General features: G+C 34.5%; 1 protein-coding gene across 4 annotated transcripts in view; it reads right to left on the bottom strand.

The window, feature by feature from the left end:
* LOC106476202 (zinc finger protein castor homolog 1-like) overlaps positions 1-16,599 on the bottom strand; it is a 140,207-nt gene that overhangs the window by 47,826 nt on the left and 75,782 nt on the right. For all 4 annotated transcript variants that reach the window (XM_013936871.2, XM_022381196.1, XM_022381193.1 and 1 more), the window contains exon 2: positions 9,273-10,482. In XM_013936871.2, the coding sequence (XP_013792325.2) occupies positions 9,273-10,425 (1,153 nt within the window). In that variant the 5' untranslated portion in view covers positions 10,426-10,482. The remainder of the gene's footprint in view (positions 1-9,272; positions 10,483-16,599) is intronic.

The following is a 16,599-nucleotide window of genomic DNA, read 5'->3' as shown; positions in this document are numbered from 1 at the left end:
ATTGACCGTCACATTATAACGCCCTCACGGCTGAAAAAGCGAGCATGTTTGGTGGTAAAATGAAGGACATACTTATTAGAACAAATATTAGTCTACCAGAACTCTCACTAAACTTTATAAAGAAGCATCAATTTAAAAAGGAGAAGCCCTGTCGTAGTTTTGAGTTTGTTTTTATAACAAAGAAGCATTGTGCTATCTGTTGTGTCCACCGAGGGGAATCGAACCCTAGATTTTAGCGGTGTAAGTCAAGAAAATTACCGCTGTCCCACCTGGAGACCATAGTTTTGAGTTTAAATTTGAAATTATTGAGCAACAGTTTAAACAATTCATTGATGCAATTTAACATGAGTATCACAAGCAAGAGGAAAAAATTATCCATAGGAAGAGAAGTATTGATATTTTCAGGAACATAATTTGAACTTTTTCAATTTAAACTCCAGTCAAGTCTGTTGAACATAAAGTATAACTGTGTTTCTTCTACAAGCAAGTGAAGATATTACAGAAGTACACATTACAGTGTATCCGTAAGACAAATACCCTGTAGTATACATATCAATATATATATATATATATAAACTATTTTTCCTGTCTTGCGATCATAATATATACGTCGAATATATAAAATTATACATAGATTTATGACTGAGTGAACTGGGAGGGTTAACGACAGGATACAATAAAAATGCTTATAAATATGGAAGCATCAGGGCAGGAATTTTGTAGTTAATCTGACCACTTACGATACAATTCCTGTTTGGAAGTTTTTGAGGATATACTGTAAATATATAGATAAAACTATTATAGTACAATCATAGTACAATCAACTTGGAGTGCACTGCCTACCAGCAAAGTCTCAAAACGGGTTTTAGATATTCCTTGCCGAAGGGCAGATTTTGATCTGAGAAGTGACTACTTTATCTTAGTTCAAAGTGTCACTTCGCAAACCTTTTGACTTCTCTTTCATCTCCTGAAAGATCTTCCATACAAGATACTTATAAGTTAACCACTTCTAATGATGTAAAATAGCTTTATAAAATGCAAAAAATATAACTGGAAGACTGTGTGAAATATCATAAGAGAAACTTGTATTGATTAAAAATAAACAAAATGTTTGGGTCTTAATTATAAAAAAAGGCAGATTTTCTAACGTACTGGTTCCCATATAAATTAACAATGTAACAAAATACTTCCTGAACATCGTATGTTATGTGATGTTAGGAAGTAATCTTAGATAGAAAAATTGAAATGCATTTGAAAGGCTTCTCCCATTTAGTTGGCGAAGGCGACTCCTATCTGCCAAAAGAGGCCGTTCTTACGAATTATCAATTCTATATTATTTTTGAATCTTGATAATGATGATTACATCACAAGATTTACTTTATAGAAATAAAAACAACCCTTCCACGTAATTAGAACTGATAAGTAAATATGATTATTTATATTATTAAAATTAATTTATAAGACTCGGTCTTCGTAGTAAATTCAACTACAAAACGGCCAAGTTAGCGTGTTAAGTAAACTATATCTTTATGTATAGTGATTGGGTCATTGTTTTATAGAACTACATTTGATCCCTAGCTAAGACCTTATAGTTGCTAATCAAGTGACAACTGGCGGTAAATTTCAGAATTAAATCTTGGCGTTCCAGTTTCCCATAAAATATAAAAGTGGACCATCAACCAGATGCTTCTTTTTTATAACTAGTTTATTTTCTCTGCAACTACAAGCCAATAATTGTAGTTGTAAAATAGGTTGGTTATTTCGAAGAAATAAGAGGAATTTCAGTCGAAGTCTTCGGTGACCTAATAATTAGTGTATGTGCAATATGCGAAGCTAGCTCAATGTATTTACCATTTGCCACCTTTTTCTTTCTTTATGTATTGACTTACAAAGTACTTACCTCATTACAGGTGGTACGATAGAAACAAGGCCTTTTTTTTATCTACAAGGAAAGTCTCCCAGTGGGTCAGCGATAAGTATACAGACTTATATCGCTAAATTTTAAGGTTCGATTCCCCAAGGTGGACAGACCGAAGATAGCCTATTGTTTATATTTGTGCTTAAACTAAAAAAAACCACAAGGAAAACATGCTCCTGAAAATGAGGAAAGCAAACTTATGTTTTTGTAAAGAGTTGCTAAAAACTTCAAGATTTCTATATCGATTTGCGAAAAGTTACTTTAAAGCACCTTTCAAATGCAGTTCAGAAAATATAAATCAGACGGTGTTTGCTATATTTTACACTGAAAAAAAAAATATACGTAATTTTTAGCGCAATGATTTTCTTGTGAATGAAACTAACTACAATAATATATCATGAGCGAAAGTAGAGCATTCTACGTTATATTGTAAGGTTTTTTTCCAATACAAAAGTGAAACAAGATTGATTATTTCCAAACTTTTTACTCTAATTTAGGCTTTAACATCTTAAGAGCTTTGAAATATAATATAAAGAATAAAAAAATACTTTTCTTCAATACATAAAATCAATCAAGAAACAAATGCATTAACACGATGTATTCTTTTGCAGAAATGGAATTTTCAACCTGAACGGTACTTTTTATGCACGTGAGGTAGGAGACCAGGTCAGAGACACCTAGAATTTAAGCATAACTGTCCTTAATTTTGAACTGATGGAAGGCAGCCAGCTTGTAACACGCGCTGCCTCAAGGGCTTGTTGGGTTCTTTGTACTATATAAAGAGATTTACGGTCACTTTTGTAACGCGTCTACGGCTGAGAGTGCGGAACGTATACAGCGGAATGACGTCTCGAACTCCGGATCCTTCGATACGCAGGCCGACACACTAACCATTAAGCTACGCTTGGTTCCTTTTATATAAAACCTTATCTGCTATTTTCTGTTTTATTTAAGTAATACGATATCTAAAAAAACCCGCACCTCTTCTATGGTCAAGAATAGAATAATGCAAGTGAGATGATAAGAATATAAACAAATATCAAATATCCGGGAGTTGGAAAAAACATTTTCTTATCAAACGGGAAAATGTTCTAGACCACTTCTTCATGTTACTTTCCTCTTCCCTATGGTGACTCTTAGAAACATCGCGATTTATTATAGATTTTTTTTCAAATGATATTTATGCACTTGGTTGTAGGTACTGTAAAAATCAAAACTAACAAAATTTTGGTATGAAAGCTAGATATTCATATCTTTATATAATTAATACATACGAAGATTTAATGCATTTTCCTACAAACAAACACGAACTTGACATAAAACGAATTTAGTAATTTTGTTCATTAAAACTTAAGATGGTAGGACTAAATACTACTGAAAACTCGTAGGAGAAGTATTAAAATTCTGATTCAGGTTTATTTTCCACGTCTAACATCGAACCACGTTCCAGATACAGAGGTGCTTTTTTGTCAAGTTTAACAGCTAAATATCGTTTAAAAAAAAACTGATAACAACTGCTTTTCTTGTTTCAGCTTTAGTGCTTTCATGGATTTCGAGGTGTCAACCACCTGGGCCACTTGTTCGGTGATGATAGGTCGTCACGCCCAGAATTTCCTAAATTAATGATTCTAATTCTCACGACTGAAATGGGACCAAACTGGTTTATTCATTTAGGATAGGCTATTTATCAAATATTTGGTTTCTAAGAAGTCATTTCGTTGGAGTCATAAAATTACAAAGCTCTTTGCCTCTGAATTTTTTATACATTACAAAACCACTAATAGTAAGGAAATCGTACAGCCCTGCATCTTAATGTTTATGTAGAAAACAAAGTATAGTGCTCGGTATCAAGCACGTGAATTCTCTCTATGAGGGGACTGACTGGAAACCAAACAATCCATTGTGTACTTCTCTGTGTAATAACACATGGCGCCTTTTTTGCGTCTGTCTTTCTCTCCACCTACTAATACCAAATATGGAAACATAAGTAGAGAGTGATATTTTTTGTCACTTCGTAAGACAACGTTCATAAAAATAAGTTCCCGATCTTAATTGTCAAGTGAAATAGGATTTTACTTTCCGACGTTTCTATTATATATCTTTATCAAGAGGCTGTGAAAGAGGGAATTTTCCTTAAAAACAAACAAACAACAACAACAAAAAAAAAACAAGTTTCAGGGAGTTATAAAAACATTTGCATGTGGACAACAATAGAAATACATATACGCACATACATATAAAATGTACGAATTCTTTAAACATTAGATAATGACTTATCAAAATACACTTTACAAATGTGTTGTTTGTAGCATGTTTGGTTGTGAAAAGTATTTCAACAGAGTAGAATTTTCGAGATGTTTTTTTTCCCATAATACTATTTAGCTAGAAAATGTCAATTACAAGCTTTTAAATTCGATGTTTTTCCACACTGAGGAGTGATTTGGTTTAGGATTTTCACGCAAAACTACACAAAGAGCTACTTGCACACAGCCGTGCCTATTGTTGAGCTGATTGACTCGACGAAATACAATCAGTTAACAGTACTCACCGCCAACTCTTGAGCCACTCTAGTTGAATATGAAGATTTAACTTTCAATCTTATAAATCACCGATGACCCCAAAGTGCGGAGCGCGTTTTAACGGTAACGGACTACTTACCATTAACACTAAATTTACATTCCGAGTACCAATAGACCACAGTTTGGGAGAGGGTAAAGTTGCCGTGCAACTTTCACAATAGTATATTCATAATATATGGAACGTTTCAAAGGTGATCTCTGTAACCCCCCCCCCCCCAGTGGCACAGCGGTATGTCTGCGGACTTACAATGCTAGAATCCGGGTTTCGATACCCGTGGTGGGCAGAGCACAGATAGCCCATTGTATTGCTTTGTGCTTAACTTCAAACAAACAAAGTGTAAAGGTCAATATAACCTATAGAAGAAGTAGTACAGGTTTTTAATCAAATCAACCTACAATGCGCAAGACGATAATTATTCAAAAATATATAGAAATAAAAAGATTTAGTATTAAAGTAGCGCGACGATGAATTTGTAGTTCTGCCATTTCGTTAACTATAATTTCTTAGTTTAGACTAGGGTGGAAGCAGAAAGCGTTTTATCATTTCACTAAAATATCTTGTCAGGTAAAAGAATGAAAACTGTAATTGACAAGAAAAGTTCAATGTAATTGGTCTTTAATTGAAACCGATTTTTTTTTTAACTAAACTGAATTTCATCAGTATATTCTGATGTAAATATTATGCATGTTTTGAACTTTACAAAGTTTATATGAGTTTTAACATTTTTGATGGAAATAAATTATCCAGGCTTAGATTTATTCTAACGATATTATTGACAGAATAATTATTTTTACGCTTTTGATTATTCGGTTTAAATCTACGACATTATCATAACATATAATAGCTAAACGTATATTAATAAACCTTTATACGCGTCATGATGTGGTTTATAGCAAAAAGTACATTACTAAACCTTTATACATATGATACGGCTTACAGCCCAAAAATTACATTACTAAACCTTTATACGCGTCATGATGTGGTTTATAGCAAAAAGTACATTACTAAACCTTTATACATATGACACGGTTTATAGCCCAAAATTACATTACTAAATCTTTATATGTATCATGATGCGGTTTATAGTTCAAAGTACATTACTAAATCTTTATATATATCACGATGCTGTTTATAACCCAAAAGTACATTAGTACAACCTTTATACATGTCATGACGCGGTTTATAACCCAAATTGCATTACCAAACCTTTATAGGTATCATCATGCGGTTGTTTGGATAATGTAAAAAAAAAAAAATAATAATTGTTTAAAATAAAAACCTTTCGAATGCTTTGGTGGCTAAAGAATCATGATTGACTATCGAATTGATAGTTATATTTTAAGTATATTGTTGTTGAAAGTTTGAAAATTTGTGCTTACAACGCTAAAATCCGGGGCTCGATTCCCCGCGGTAGACAAATAGTAGATAGTCCGATGAGGCTTTGCTCTAAAATAGCAAACAATACAAATCTATTTGTTTGTTTGTTTTAGAGGAAAGCCATATTTGGCTATCTGCTGAGTCTACCGAGCCCCGGATTTTAGCGTTGTAAGTTCTTAAACGTATCGCTGTCTCGTCAAGAGACACACAGATATATTTCTGTTTGGTTGAATATACCCTATACTTCAACATTTTACTTTAACAAACATTGCTTTAAAACATACTTTGTGTTACTTATTACTTGCAGCTCAGTAACGTAAAAAGTAAATTGGCATACATCGCAATTTATATTTATAATAGTAGAAATAATATAAAATTATAATTCGTATTACTGTGCCTAATGTATCTTAGTGTCCATACTCATTTCTATAGCACGCATCCAATGTTTTTATTGTTAATAATGATAAAAATCAACTGCTCTCCAGTGCATCTGATACACTGTTGGAAAAGGAGAACAAAATGTGGAAGGGGTGGTGGAGAGACCTGAAATCGCTATTCCTTGCATAACTATCAAAAATAAACCCCAGTGGGGTTATTGTAACCTCATTAGGTTGTATGATTTAGGTATTTTATGGAGTTTTCAATTTGGGTTGGGTTCATTAACAGCCTGCTGCATAATAACTTTGGGCTTTCTTTGAAGTGAACGATAAGCTTGATTTCTATTCAACATAGGGAAAGAGTTATCACTAATAATTTGTATATGCCCAAGGGAAGCAATAAACAACTGTTAAGCCTAGCTCTTCACCTACAACATAGAAAGACGACCAATTTAATCATCTTCTACTACCACAGTGGTATGAATTTATTATTTTGCGGGGTCATTTTGTGATAATTATAAGTTATTTTTCACTCACCAGGAGGCAGTGATCATAGAGAACCGGATAAAAGTAATTGCTGGTTAAGGGAATCTATGTGCGTAGAGTTAAAAACCAACCTAAATCAAATAGTATTTCTTATAGTAGCATAGCTTTAGTGACTGTTGAACCTAACTTTGTTCAAATTAAAAAGCAAATGATGCTGTAGATAAAAGTTACTATTCAACAATAACTGTAATCTTATGCAGAGACTGTAAAAACGTAATGGTACAGAGGTGGAATAGGTTACAATTTGAGTTTATTCAAAGACTGTATAAGTAATTTTATTTCCTGAAAATAAAAATGAAATATGGACAATACTTATATATGAACAAAAAAGTGCAGTTTTGAAGTGGTTTTTTTGTTTTTTTTTCTTTTTCACAGAAACTTTAATCACAGGGACGAGCATTTCCATGACACTTAAAAATAAATACGATTCACGATTTATAGGTTGAAGGTCATTGGTCCTCGTTAAGTTTAAACTCGCAAAACCGCTAAAAGCTGTATTAGAATCCGAATACAATTCGTTATATAAAATGTAATTATTCTACATTAGAGTAATTATGTATAATAAAAAAATAGACAAAAAAATATCACTCTACTGAGCCGTGACTAAGCTTAGCTGAACATAATGAACGTACTGTTCTTCTGGTAAATTCCCTCAATAACAAGACTAAGAGATTTAAAACAGAAAAATAATGGAAGTATCTCTATTCTACCGAACCTTCGAAACGCGTCCGGGTCGTGTTCATTATCTGCATCGTTACTATTTATCACTGACAGAGAGCAGTTGTGTGTGTTATTTAAAAAATATATATTAAGTCGGGGTTTCGTGACCTACACTATTGCACGAAGAAACATGTGTTCTCTTAAAATAATACACACTCACACATGTACAAAACTCTTGCCGCTTGAATCAAAAATATATTGTTAACATCTGAAATGAAACTTTTTTTTCAACGTGTAAAGTAATAACGACGCAGTATAAAATAATCGCCGAGAAATATGTGTTATATATTGTAATTGCTTTCGTTTACATTTGTCATTAGTACGAACATACTCGCCCTTTTAGCAGTTATAATGTTATGGGTAATTCAATTATTCGTTGGTAAGGAGTAGCCCAAGAGCTGACGATGGGTGATATTGACTAGCTGCTTTCCCTCTAGTCCATCATTGTAAAATTAGGAATGGTTAGCGCAGAGAGCCCTTGGGTAGCTTGGCACGAAATCCAACAAAACAAACAAACCATTGTTGTCTTAAATTGTTTTACATAATTGTGAATAATTACAAGTTGAAGTTTATTGTTTTTCGTTTTTTCTTTATGTTTGCTTATTGCAGGAAAACATTTGCTTCATAATGATAATAACAATTTACTTAGCAACAATGAGTTAATAGGCATAGTATTTTTTTACATTTGGAAACAAGAAATACGCTATAGTTAGGTTAAAAACTGACTTGGAAACAAGAAGCACGCTATCGTTAGGCTACAAATGACTTGGAAATAAGAAACACTCTAATGTTAGGCTAAAAATTGACTTGGAAACAAGAAACACGATATTGTTAGGCAAAAAATGACTTGGAAACAAGAAATACGCTATTGTTAGGCTAAAAACTGACTTGGAAACAAGAAACAAAAGCTGTGCTGTCGCTAGAACAAATATTTTTTTGAAAAAAAAATTTTCTTTCACTAAAATGAAAATTACCTCGAGAATGGTAAGCTTGTTGTTGTTACCAAAAATGTGTGTTTGTCTGTTAAATTTCGCACAAAGCTATACGAGGGCTGTGGTAACCGTTCCTACCTTTGGAATGATAGACTAGAGAAAGCAGCTAGTCAACACCGCCAACTCTTAGAGTATTCTTTCAGATTAAATAGTGCTATTTTTCCACCACTCTTGTAACGCACCCAAGGCCTAAAATTGCGAAACGTGAATTTTTTTTTTGTCGGTAAAGTGACGCGAATCATGGAACTTCAAATCATACTTCAGCACGCTAATCATTTTTACATACATGGTAGTGTAAATTACTAAAAATTAACAGTTGTCTTTAGGTGTATCTTGTCACATTCATTTGAGGTAGGATAAAATGGGAAACGTTGACGTTTTTCTAATGGGTAATTATTGGATTTAAAATGTTTTGATTATTAAAATTATTTCTCGCATATCGATTTTCTCCCCTTCGAACATATAATAGTTTTGCATTTTGAATAATATATAATAATTACCAGAATTACTTCATGTGATTAAGTACGGAGCCGGACGGGGTTTAATGGTTCGCAACAAGTTTTCACACACACACACACACAAAATAGATAAAAATGTGCTTCACACTTTATGACCGTGAGAGTGCTATAAGAGCAACGATTAACTCCCATTCTTCAGTCAGACAAGAGTACACCTGAAGTTGGCTTTGGGTGCTCTAGACTAACAGCTTTAAGTCGAGAATATCACAAAGAATATCCTTTACACTGAAAGACATAATCTTACCTGAGGAAAAATTTTGTAACGGCACGTTCTTGGTGATGGAGTCCACCATATCATTTAGGCCATAGATACCCAGAAGCTCTTTCATCGTAGATTCCGCGTAATCTCGCATGAGGAAGGCGTCTAAAGCTGGAGGCACTGTTTCCTTGCCGCTAGGGTCGCTAGGTTGTATAAAATCCAAGTACCTGGTGGAAGGTAAATGATTTCCTAGCGACGTAAAACGCGATAAAAATGCATGACTTTGTAAACTTGTTTGGATAAGAGGATATGCGCTATCCAGTTCATTGTTTTTTGACAAGTTTACAGCTCCCACGTTTTGTGGAAAGTTTTTGCTGGTAGTATCTTTTCGAGTGGTTAGGTCGACCGGTGAAATGTCACCTTTACTTGCAGGACGCTCGTTGTGGTGAATGGGTACCATGCCTTCGCTTGAGAGATCCAGAGGCTGCTCTTTGTCGCCTAATGGGGATTTCTTCGGGTGTGCTGTCCTGAGTCCCTGAATACTGACCATGGATGTCTGGATTCGACATGGACTAGAATCGCTTCTCTCAGACTCTGCACCAGAACAATCTTGTGAATCGGTTGAATCAATAACTTCTCGAGATATTGACAATTTGGTTTTCTTACTAGCGTTGTAGTCAACAAATAAATCATTTTCGGCTTCACTGTCAGAGTATTGATAAACAATGTTTCGAGGTTGAAAGTTCTTTCTTTTGTTTCGGTGAGAAGAGTTCATTGGAAATTCAGACCGGGAATTCGAAACGAACTCTTCAGCCTCACTCTCTCCTGGTGTTTCCACGTCTTGATTGTCGATGTCTCGGGATTCTACTGTACAAGTTACTTCTGAATCCTCATCATCACACAGATTAAACCCTCTATTTCCTTCTTCTTCATTTTGGTCTTGCTGCATTTCGCTGTTTATGCTTTTGGAGACAATGTATCTGTTAAATGGGCACAAAGGACTTCCCACTTCTGAAGATTCTGTAGTCATGTGATTTTCCCCTATAACCATTTTTTCTTCGTTGTTTTCGTTGTTAGTAGCTCGCTCCTGTGTTTCGTTGCCGTTTTCTGCTGCTTTCTGATGAGTCGTGTACACTTTAAGTAATTCGAAGGTGTGACTTGTTGTCTGAGGGTTAGCTGCTACTTTTATTGAACTCATCTCTTACAAGGTTGGCCGGGTTTGTAATAAGGTCTGTCATCTAGTTCCTTTGGTGCTCTAGAAAAAATATGCAAAAGTACAATGTAAGTATACATTGAAAACAATAAAATAATTGAAAATCAACTCATGTAAACTCAACTGATAAATTGGCCAAGTAACGGTTCTTAATCTAGTGTTACAAAAGTACAGAAAAAAGAGCTACAATTTACACGTGAGTTTATCATTTGACACGAGTTAATTTAATTTTAAACCAATTTTCCTTTCCACAGATCCCTAGTTGTTCAACTGGTCATTATGAAGGTTATTATATATGAATGTAATACTTATTTTATCGCAGTTAACGATACCTTTTATATTACTTCACATAAAGAACCGATCGTAGGGCAGTGGTTAACGTGTCTTTCTGCTAATCAATGTATCTGGGGTTCGAGACATATACCGCTGAACTCACTCTGCACTTCCAGCTGTTAATACATTATAAAAGTAGCAATGAATCCCGTTATTCGTTTGAATAAGTCGGGCAAAATGTTTGTGGCTGGCTGGTTTCCTTCTGATCAGTAGTTAAAAATTATGGACGACTTCACCCCCAGGATCTCCAGACCTGAACGTTTAGCCCACGTGAGCATAAGGTGCCTTTCAAATTGGAAATTCCAATTTTGTATTTTACATCAACATTTAGTCTTAACACAGTTCTAACTAAATTCTTATACTGATTATAAAAATCTTTCATAGAATGTTTTGCCTTCTTTGTAATAAATGACTTATTCATTCTGACTTCGTCTTATCTGTGCTTATAAGTATTTAAATTTTGTATTTATGGAAAATCTACTATGGCTATCTGCCTCCGTACCTGATTTTGAACTATTGACCAGAAGAAAGGCGGCCAGTATTCTACTACCCGCCATCCATGCTAAGAGATTCGCTGTTACTCTTATAACACACTAACAGCTTAAAGTGTGCGGAATATTTTGTGATATCGCAAGTATTCGAATCTGGTTCGGCAATCTCGAAATACAGAATTCTGCTACAGGATCAATCAGCGCCCAGTGAGCTTATAAGAAAAAAGTAATAAGTAGAACAGCAAAAAAGAAAAATCAATATCTAAGTTAGTTAACCTTTTCTAGCGTTACTCTTGGCACAGCAACTAAAGCAAAATATTCATTTGAGCTGGGCGTGACGTACAGGCTAGGTTACTCGGAATGTGAATCATACGGTACATGGTTCACGGCCCGTTCCCGTAAAAAACACGCTTCGCACTTTGAGGTCGTGGGTGCTCTACAGGGGTGACAACCATTTCCCATTATGCGGTCAAAGAAGAGTAGCCCAAGAGTTGGCTGCAGGTGTTGTTGACTAGCTGACTCCTTTTAGTCTAAGGCCAGGTACAGCCAGGTGGTTAGGGTGCTTGACTCGCAATCTGAGTGTCGCTAGTTCGAATCCCCGCCCCACCAAACCTGTTCGCCTTTTCAGCCGTGGGGGCGTTATAATGTGACGCTCAGTCCCACTGTTCGTTAGTAAAATAGTAGCCCAAGAGTTGGCGGTGGGAGGCTGCCTTCCCTCTAGTCTTTAATTGCTAAATTAGGGACGACTAGCACTGATAGCCCTCGTGTAGCTTTACGCGAAATTCAAACCAAACTTTTAGTCTATCATTTCAAAATGAGGAACGGTTAGCATAGATAGTTCTTTCTGTAGTTTTGCACGAACTTCAAACCAAACCTTTAGTCCATCATTTCAGAATGAGGGACGGCTAGCATAAACTTCGCGCAAAAATTCTGATACAAACAAATAGCTCATTTTAGGCTACCGTCTTAGACTTTGCTTGTTTTATTTTTAAAACGCTGACATCAACTCTTTAGAAATAATTAATATATTAATGATTAAATAACCTTCGAGTAACATTATTATTATTTTATACAACCTGATCTCACCATATGAAGAAAACGATGTTATACTTTTCAATCCTAAAATAAATAAACAGTAAACTGTTTAGAAAATAGTCGCTCTTGGCACTTATTCTTTCTTTTAATAATTTTAACTGTTGTTGTTTTTCTAATCAAAAAGTAGCCACTTTTTATTATTTATAGTTTTAGTTTTATCAATATAACCGCTACCTTGCCATTAGATATAAGTTTGATAAAACTCTGAAACGTTTAAAAAAGAAACTGGGTTGCAGAATGAAAAAAAAGGGTTGTTGCTGTTTGTCTTTCTCACTTTGGCGGACGATTCTTTCCCTGGTCTCTAAACGTTACTGCTTACCTTAGATATGAATTCATTGTGGGACTTTGTTATTGTTGTTTTCAGAAACGTCTACATTACTATAATATCTGGGATTAGGTTTAACATTTTACGGAGCAGACTATAACATACAGTTGAAACATTCGGAATCAAACAACTTATGCCATGCTCTTCGATAACACGAGCAAGACTCCAGCATAAGGTCAATATAAATTCAAACAAACTATTATTTGTTGACTATATCATAAACAGAGTGTTAAAAGCTGAAAAACTTTGAGTTATAGACTAGGCCTATAGTTACTTCATAACTGTACCCACAGTTCACAGGCTTGATTAACACAAATTTGGGCAGAATGTGGTTAAGCATCAGAAGGGTTAATTAACATGATTTGGCAGGTAAAAGAAAAGTGCTTAAAATTTCAACTAAGAAGGGGGGGGGAGGTAAAAAAAGCATTGTGTAAAAATGTTATCACAAAATACCGCATTGGCAAGTTAAAACAAGCTTAAAACTGCAATATAATTTAAGCTATTTTAAGAAGAAAAGTTTCAAATCCTAGAGCTAAAGATCATTGATGATATTACGGTGCTCATCTATGATAATCAACTACCACTCTCACACATAATAAGCTATAAATCTCACACATGTTCAGCAACCAATCTCACACATGATCAGCCACTATTTTCACACATGATCAGCCACCATTCTCACACATGATAAGCTACCAATCTCACACATAATCAGCTATCAATCTCACACATGATCAGCTACTAATCTCACACGTGATCAGGTACTAATTTCACACATGTTCATCTACTAATCTCACACATGTTCAACGACCAATGTCACACATGATCAGCTACTTATCTCACACACGTTCAGCTATCAATCTCACACATGATCAGGTACTAATTTCACACATGTTCAGCTACTAATCTCACACATGTTCAACGACCAATGTCACACATGATTAGCTACTTATCTCACACACGTTCAGCTATCAATCTCACACATGATCAGTCACCACTCTCATACATGATAAGCTACCAATCTCACACATATTCAGCTATCAATCTCACACATGATCAGCCACTACTCACACATGATCAGCTACCAATCTCACACATGATCAGCCACTACTCTCACACGTGAACAGCCACCAATATCACACATGATCAGCTACCAATCTCACACATGTTCAGCTACTAATCTCACACATGATCAGTCACCAATCTTACACATAATCAGCTACCAATCTCACACATGATCAATCACCACTCTCGCACATGATCAGCTATCAATCTTACACTTGATCAGTCACCACTCTCACACATGATCAGCTACCAAGCTCACACATGATCAGCCACAAATCTCAAACACGATCAGAAAACACTTTTACAAACGATCTGGTTTTATACATGACTTCTGCATATAAACATCTTCACATCTGGTGTCCTGTCAAAGCACATTTGTCAAGGATGACAAAGATGACATGATTACTGGCAACAGACCATTTTTATACTTGAATGGCTGGATGAAAAGTGAAACGTATAACCAGAATAAAGGTTTTTAAAGCTAGTGACGTAGGTACGTGTGAGAGAAGGGAACACGAAGGGTTCACCAAATACTATTCAAATTTTATACGAAAAGAAAAAACAATAATAAAGAAAACTATAAACTACGATTTGGCAACTAGAAAAATTAATTAACTTAATCAAGTTTTGTATCTACGCGTTAAATACGTATTGGGCAAGCTTTTATTTTATTTTTGTAACCGTTGTCAGAGTAACTGATAGTAATAAAACAGTTTTGAAACTACTATAAATGCACTTAAACAACTTGTTTACAAAAATATTAATGCAACGTACGCCATGACGACAGTAATGAAATACAACAAAACTTAAAATTACAAGTGAAAAACGTTTATAAGAATTTTTACCCCAAAACAAGGGACAATTTAGGGACAAGTTGTTACTACAAAGTGGAGGTGAAAGTTCCATTGAATTTCTGTTTTTCATCATTAATACACCCACGTTATGAATTTAAAACAAATGATTTGGCAAAGATCGAAAAACCAATTCTCTAATTTTTCTAGCCAAATTTTTGTCTTTGTGATTAGTTTTAAAGAAACAATTCACCCGTGTATCTACCATTAAATATTTCACGTATCTCTGCTGATGGTTGAGGTTAGTTCTTTATTCTTAAGTATATCAGCAGTGTGCACAACCTGCATGATGTTTTAAACCGTTCCTATGAAGTTCGATGAGTCCAAAGAGATTCACTGGAGGCTCTGTTCATAGAACATAGAACGGGCTGGAAAAACTGACTTTGAAGGAGCGATTTATGCCTTAGGATGTTTAAATAGATGTGTATTCATATGAAACAAACAAACTTTTCACGAAAGACTAATAATTCGAACAAAGAAACTGTAGAAAACCTTAAAAGAATTTTAAACACCTTTGAAAACAATTGACAATAGTCAGTTTTATATTCCTGCTGTCTTCTAATCCATTATTATATGGGAACCTTTACGTGATTGTTTCTCACACAAGATTTACTCTTTTAATTCATACATAAAATACGTCATTGCGAATGTAGAATTAAAAACAAAATTATAGAAATTAAAACAGCCTGGCAGTGTAAACACTAATAAGGGTGTAACTTGTTTATCGTGCTTTTCATCCTTAACCTAACCACCTTAAACTGGATGATTTTAAATTAAACAGTTATGCTATCAAACGTTAAGATGCGTGGTTAAAACGGTGTAAAGAACCACCCGTTTTTTATAAATAGATAATGTACATTTAAAAACTAGGACTAAATAACTTAGTTACAGTAGTTCATAACGTTAGATTGCTTGTATATGTTGTCAGTGAATATTCACAATTTTGAGGTTGTAATGTCTTCTTCTCTGTTAACTATGCAAATACTTATAAATCTACAACAGTATGAAGGCAAGGAAGAAAAGGAAAGAGAGCATTATTGTTGAAAAATTTATTTTTTCACCAAAAATATTTCAAGTTTTATTTGCTTTGGTTTAACTTGACGTGCTAGAAAAAAAAAACAAGAGAAAAAACCCACAAAATATGATGAAAATATTCGTATTCAAAAGTAAATTATTTATCTGCTTGAAAGGCGTGTTGTTCTTTCTACAATATACCTAGCTCTACACTCTAGTCAGTTGTTCGCATTTCACCTAAGATTTGTTATTTCAATTAGATATGCGTGATTACAGTTTTATGTTTTTATTCATCTCTATAATCTGTCTGTACATGACTATCTTCCTAAATCTGCCTTTATATGTATCATAAAATACATGTATATTGAAACAGGAAGATACAAAGAAACCTAACCACACGAAGCTTGAGATTTAAATTAAGCCTATCGCAGCACGATACATTTTATATTACTTATACTTTACTGGCCACCAGGGGACTTTAAAGGCCCAAGGGAAATCCCCAACGAGGAGAGGATTAAACGAGTAAAATAATGAGTTTAAAGAAATTAAACAATCTAAAATTTCAATAGGCAACTTTTATTCGTAATTTATTAAATCTATAACTTTTTGTGTAGTAGCCTAAATTTCTGGCACTTCATTCGCTAGTTCTAACAGAAAAAAAATCACCACAGAAAAAAACAAGCAATCCAATAGCAGTTCTTCAGATTGTCGCAGGATTGTTTTCTATTTCTCTTAGAATGATCGTGCCAAAATATGAAGAAGCAACAGCTAGAGGACAAGAAAAACAACAACAACTAACATGATCTAATTAAATGTAAATAAAAAAATTCATGATATTTAAAAAAACAGAAAGATAAATCCCAAAGAGTTTGTTTGTTTGTAATTAATCACAAAGCTACACAATTGACTATCTGTGCTCTGCCCCCCACGGGTATCGAAACCCGGTTTCTCGGGTTGTAAGTCCGCAGACATACCGCTGTGCTAC

Source organism: Limulus polyphemus, unplaced genomic scaffold (assembly GCF_000517525.1).
Source record: "Limulus polyphemus unplaced genomic scaffold, Limulus_polyphemus-2.1.2 Scaffold153, whole genome shotgun sequence".
NCBI lineage: Eukaryota > Metazoa > Arthropoda > Merostomata > Xiphosura > Limulidae > Limulus > Limulus polyphemus.
This window is presented reverse-complemented; position numbering and strand designations above follow the sequence as displayed.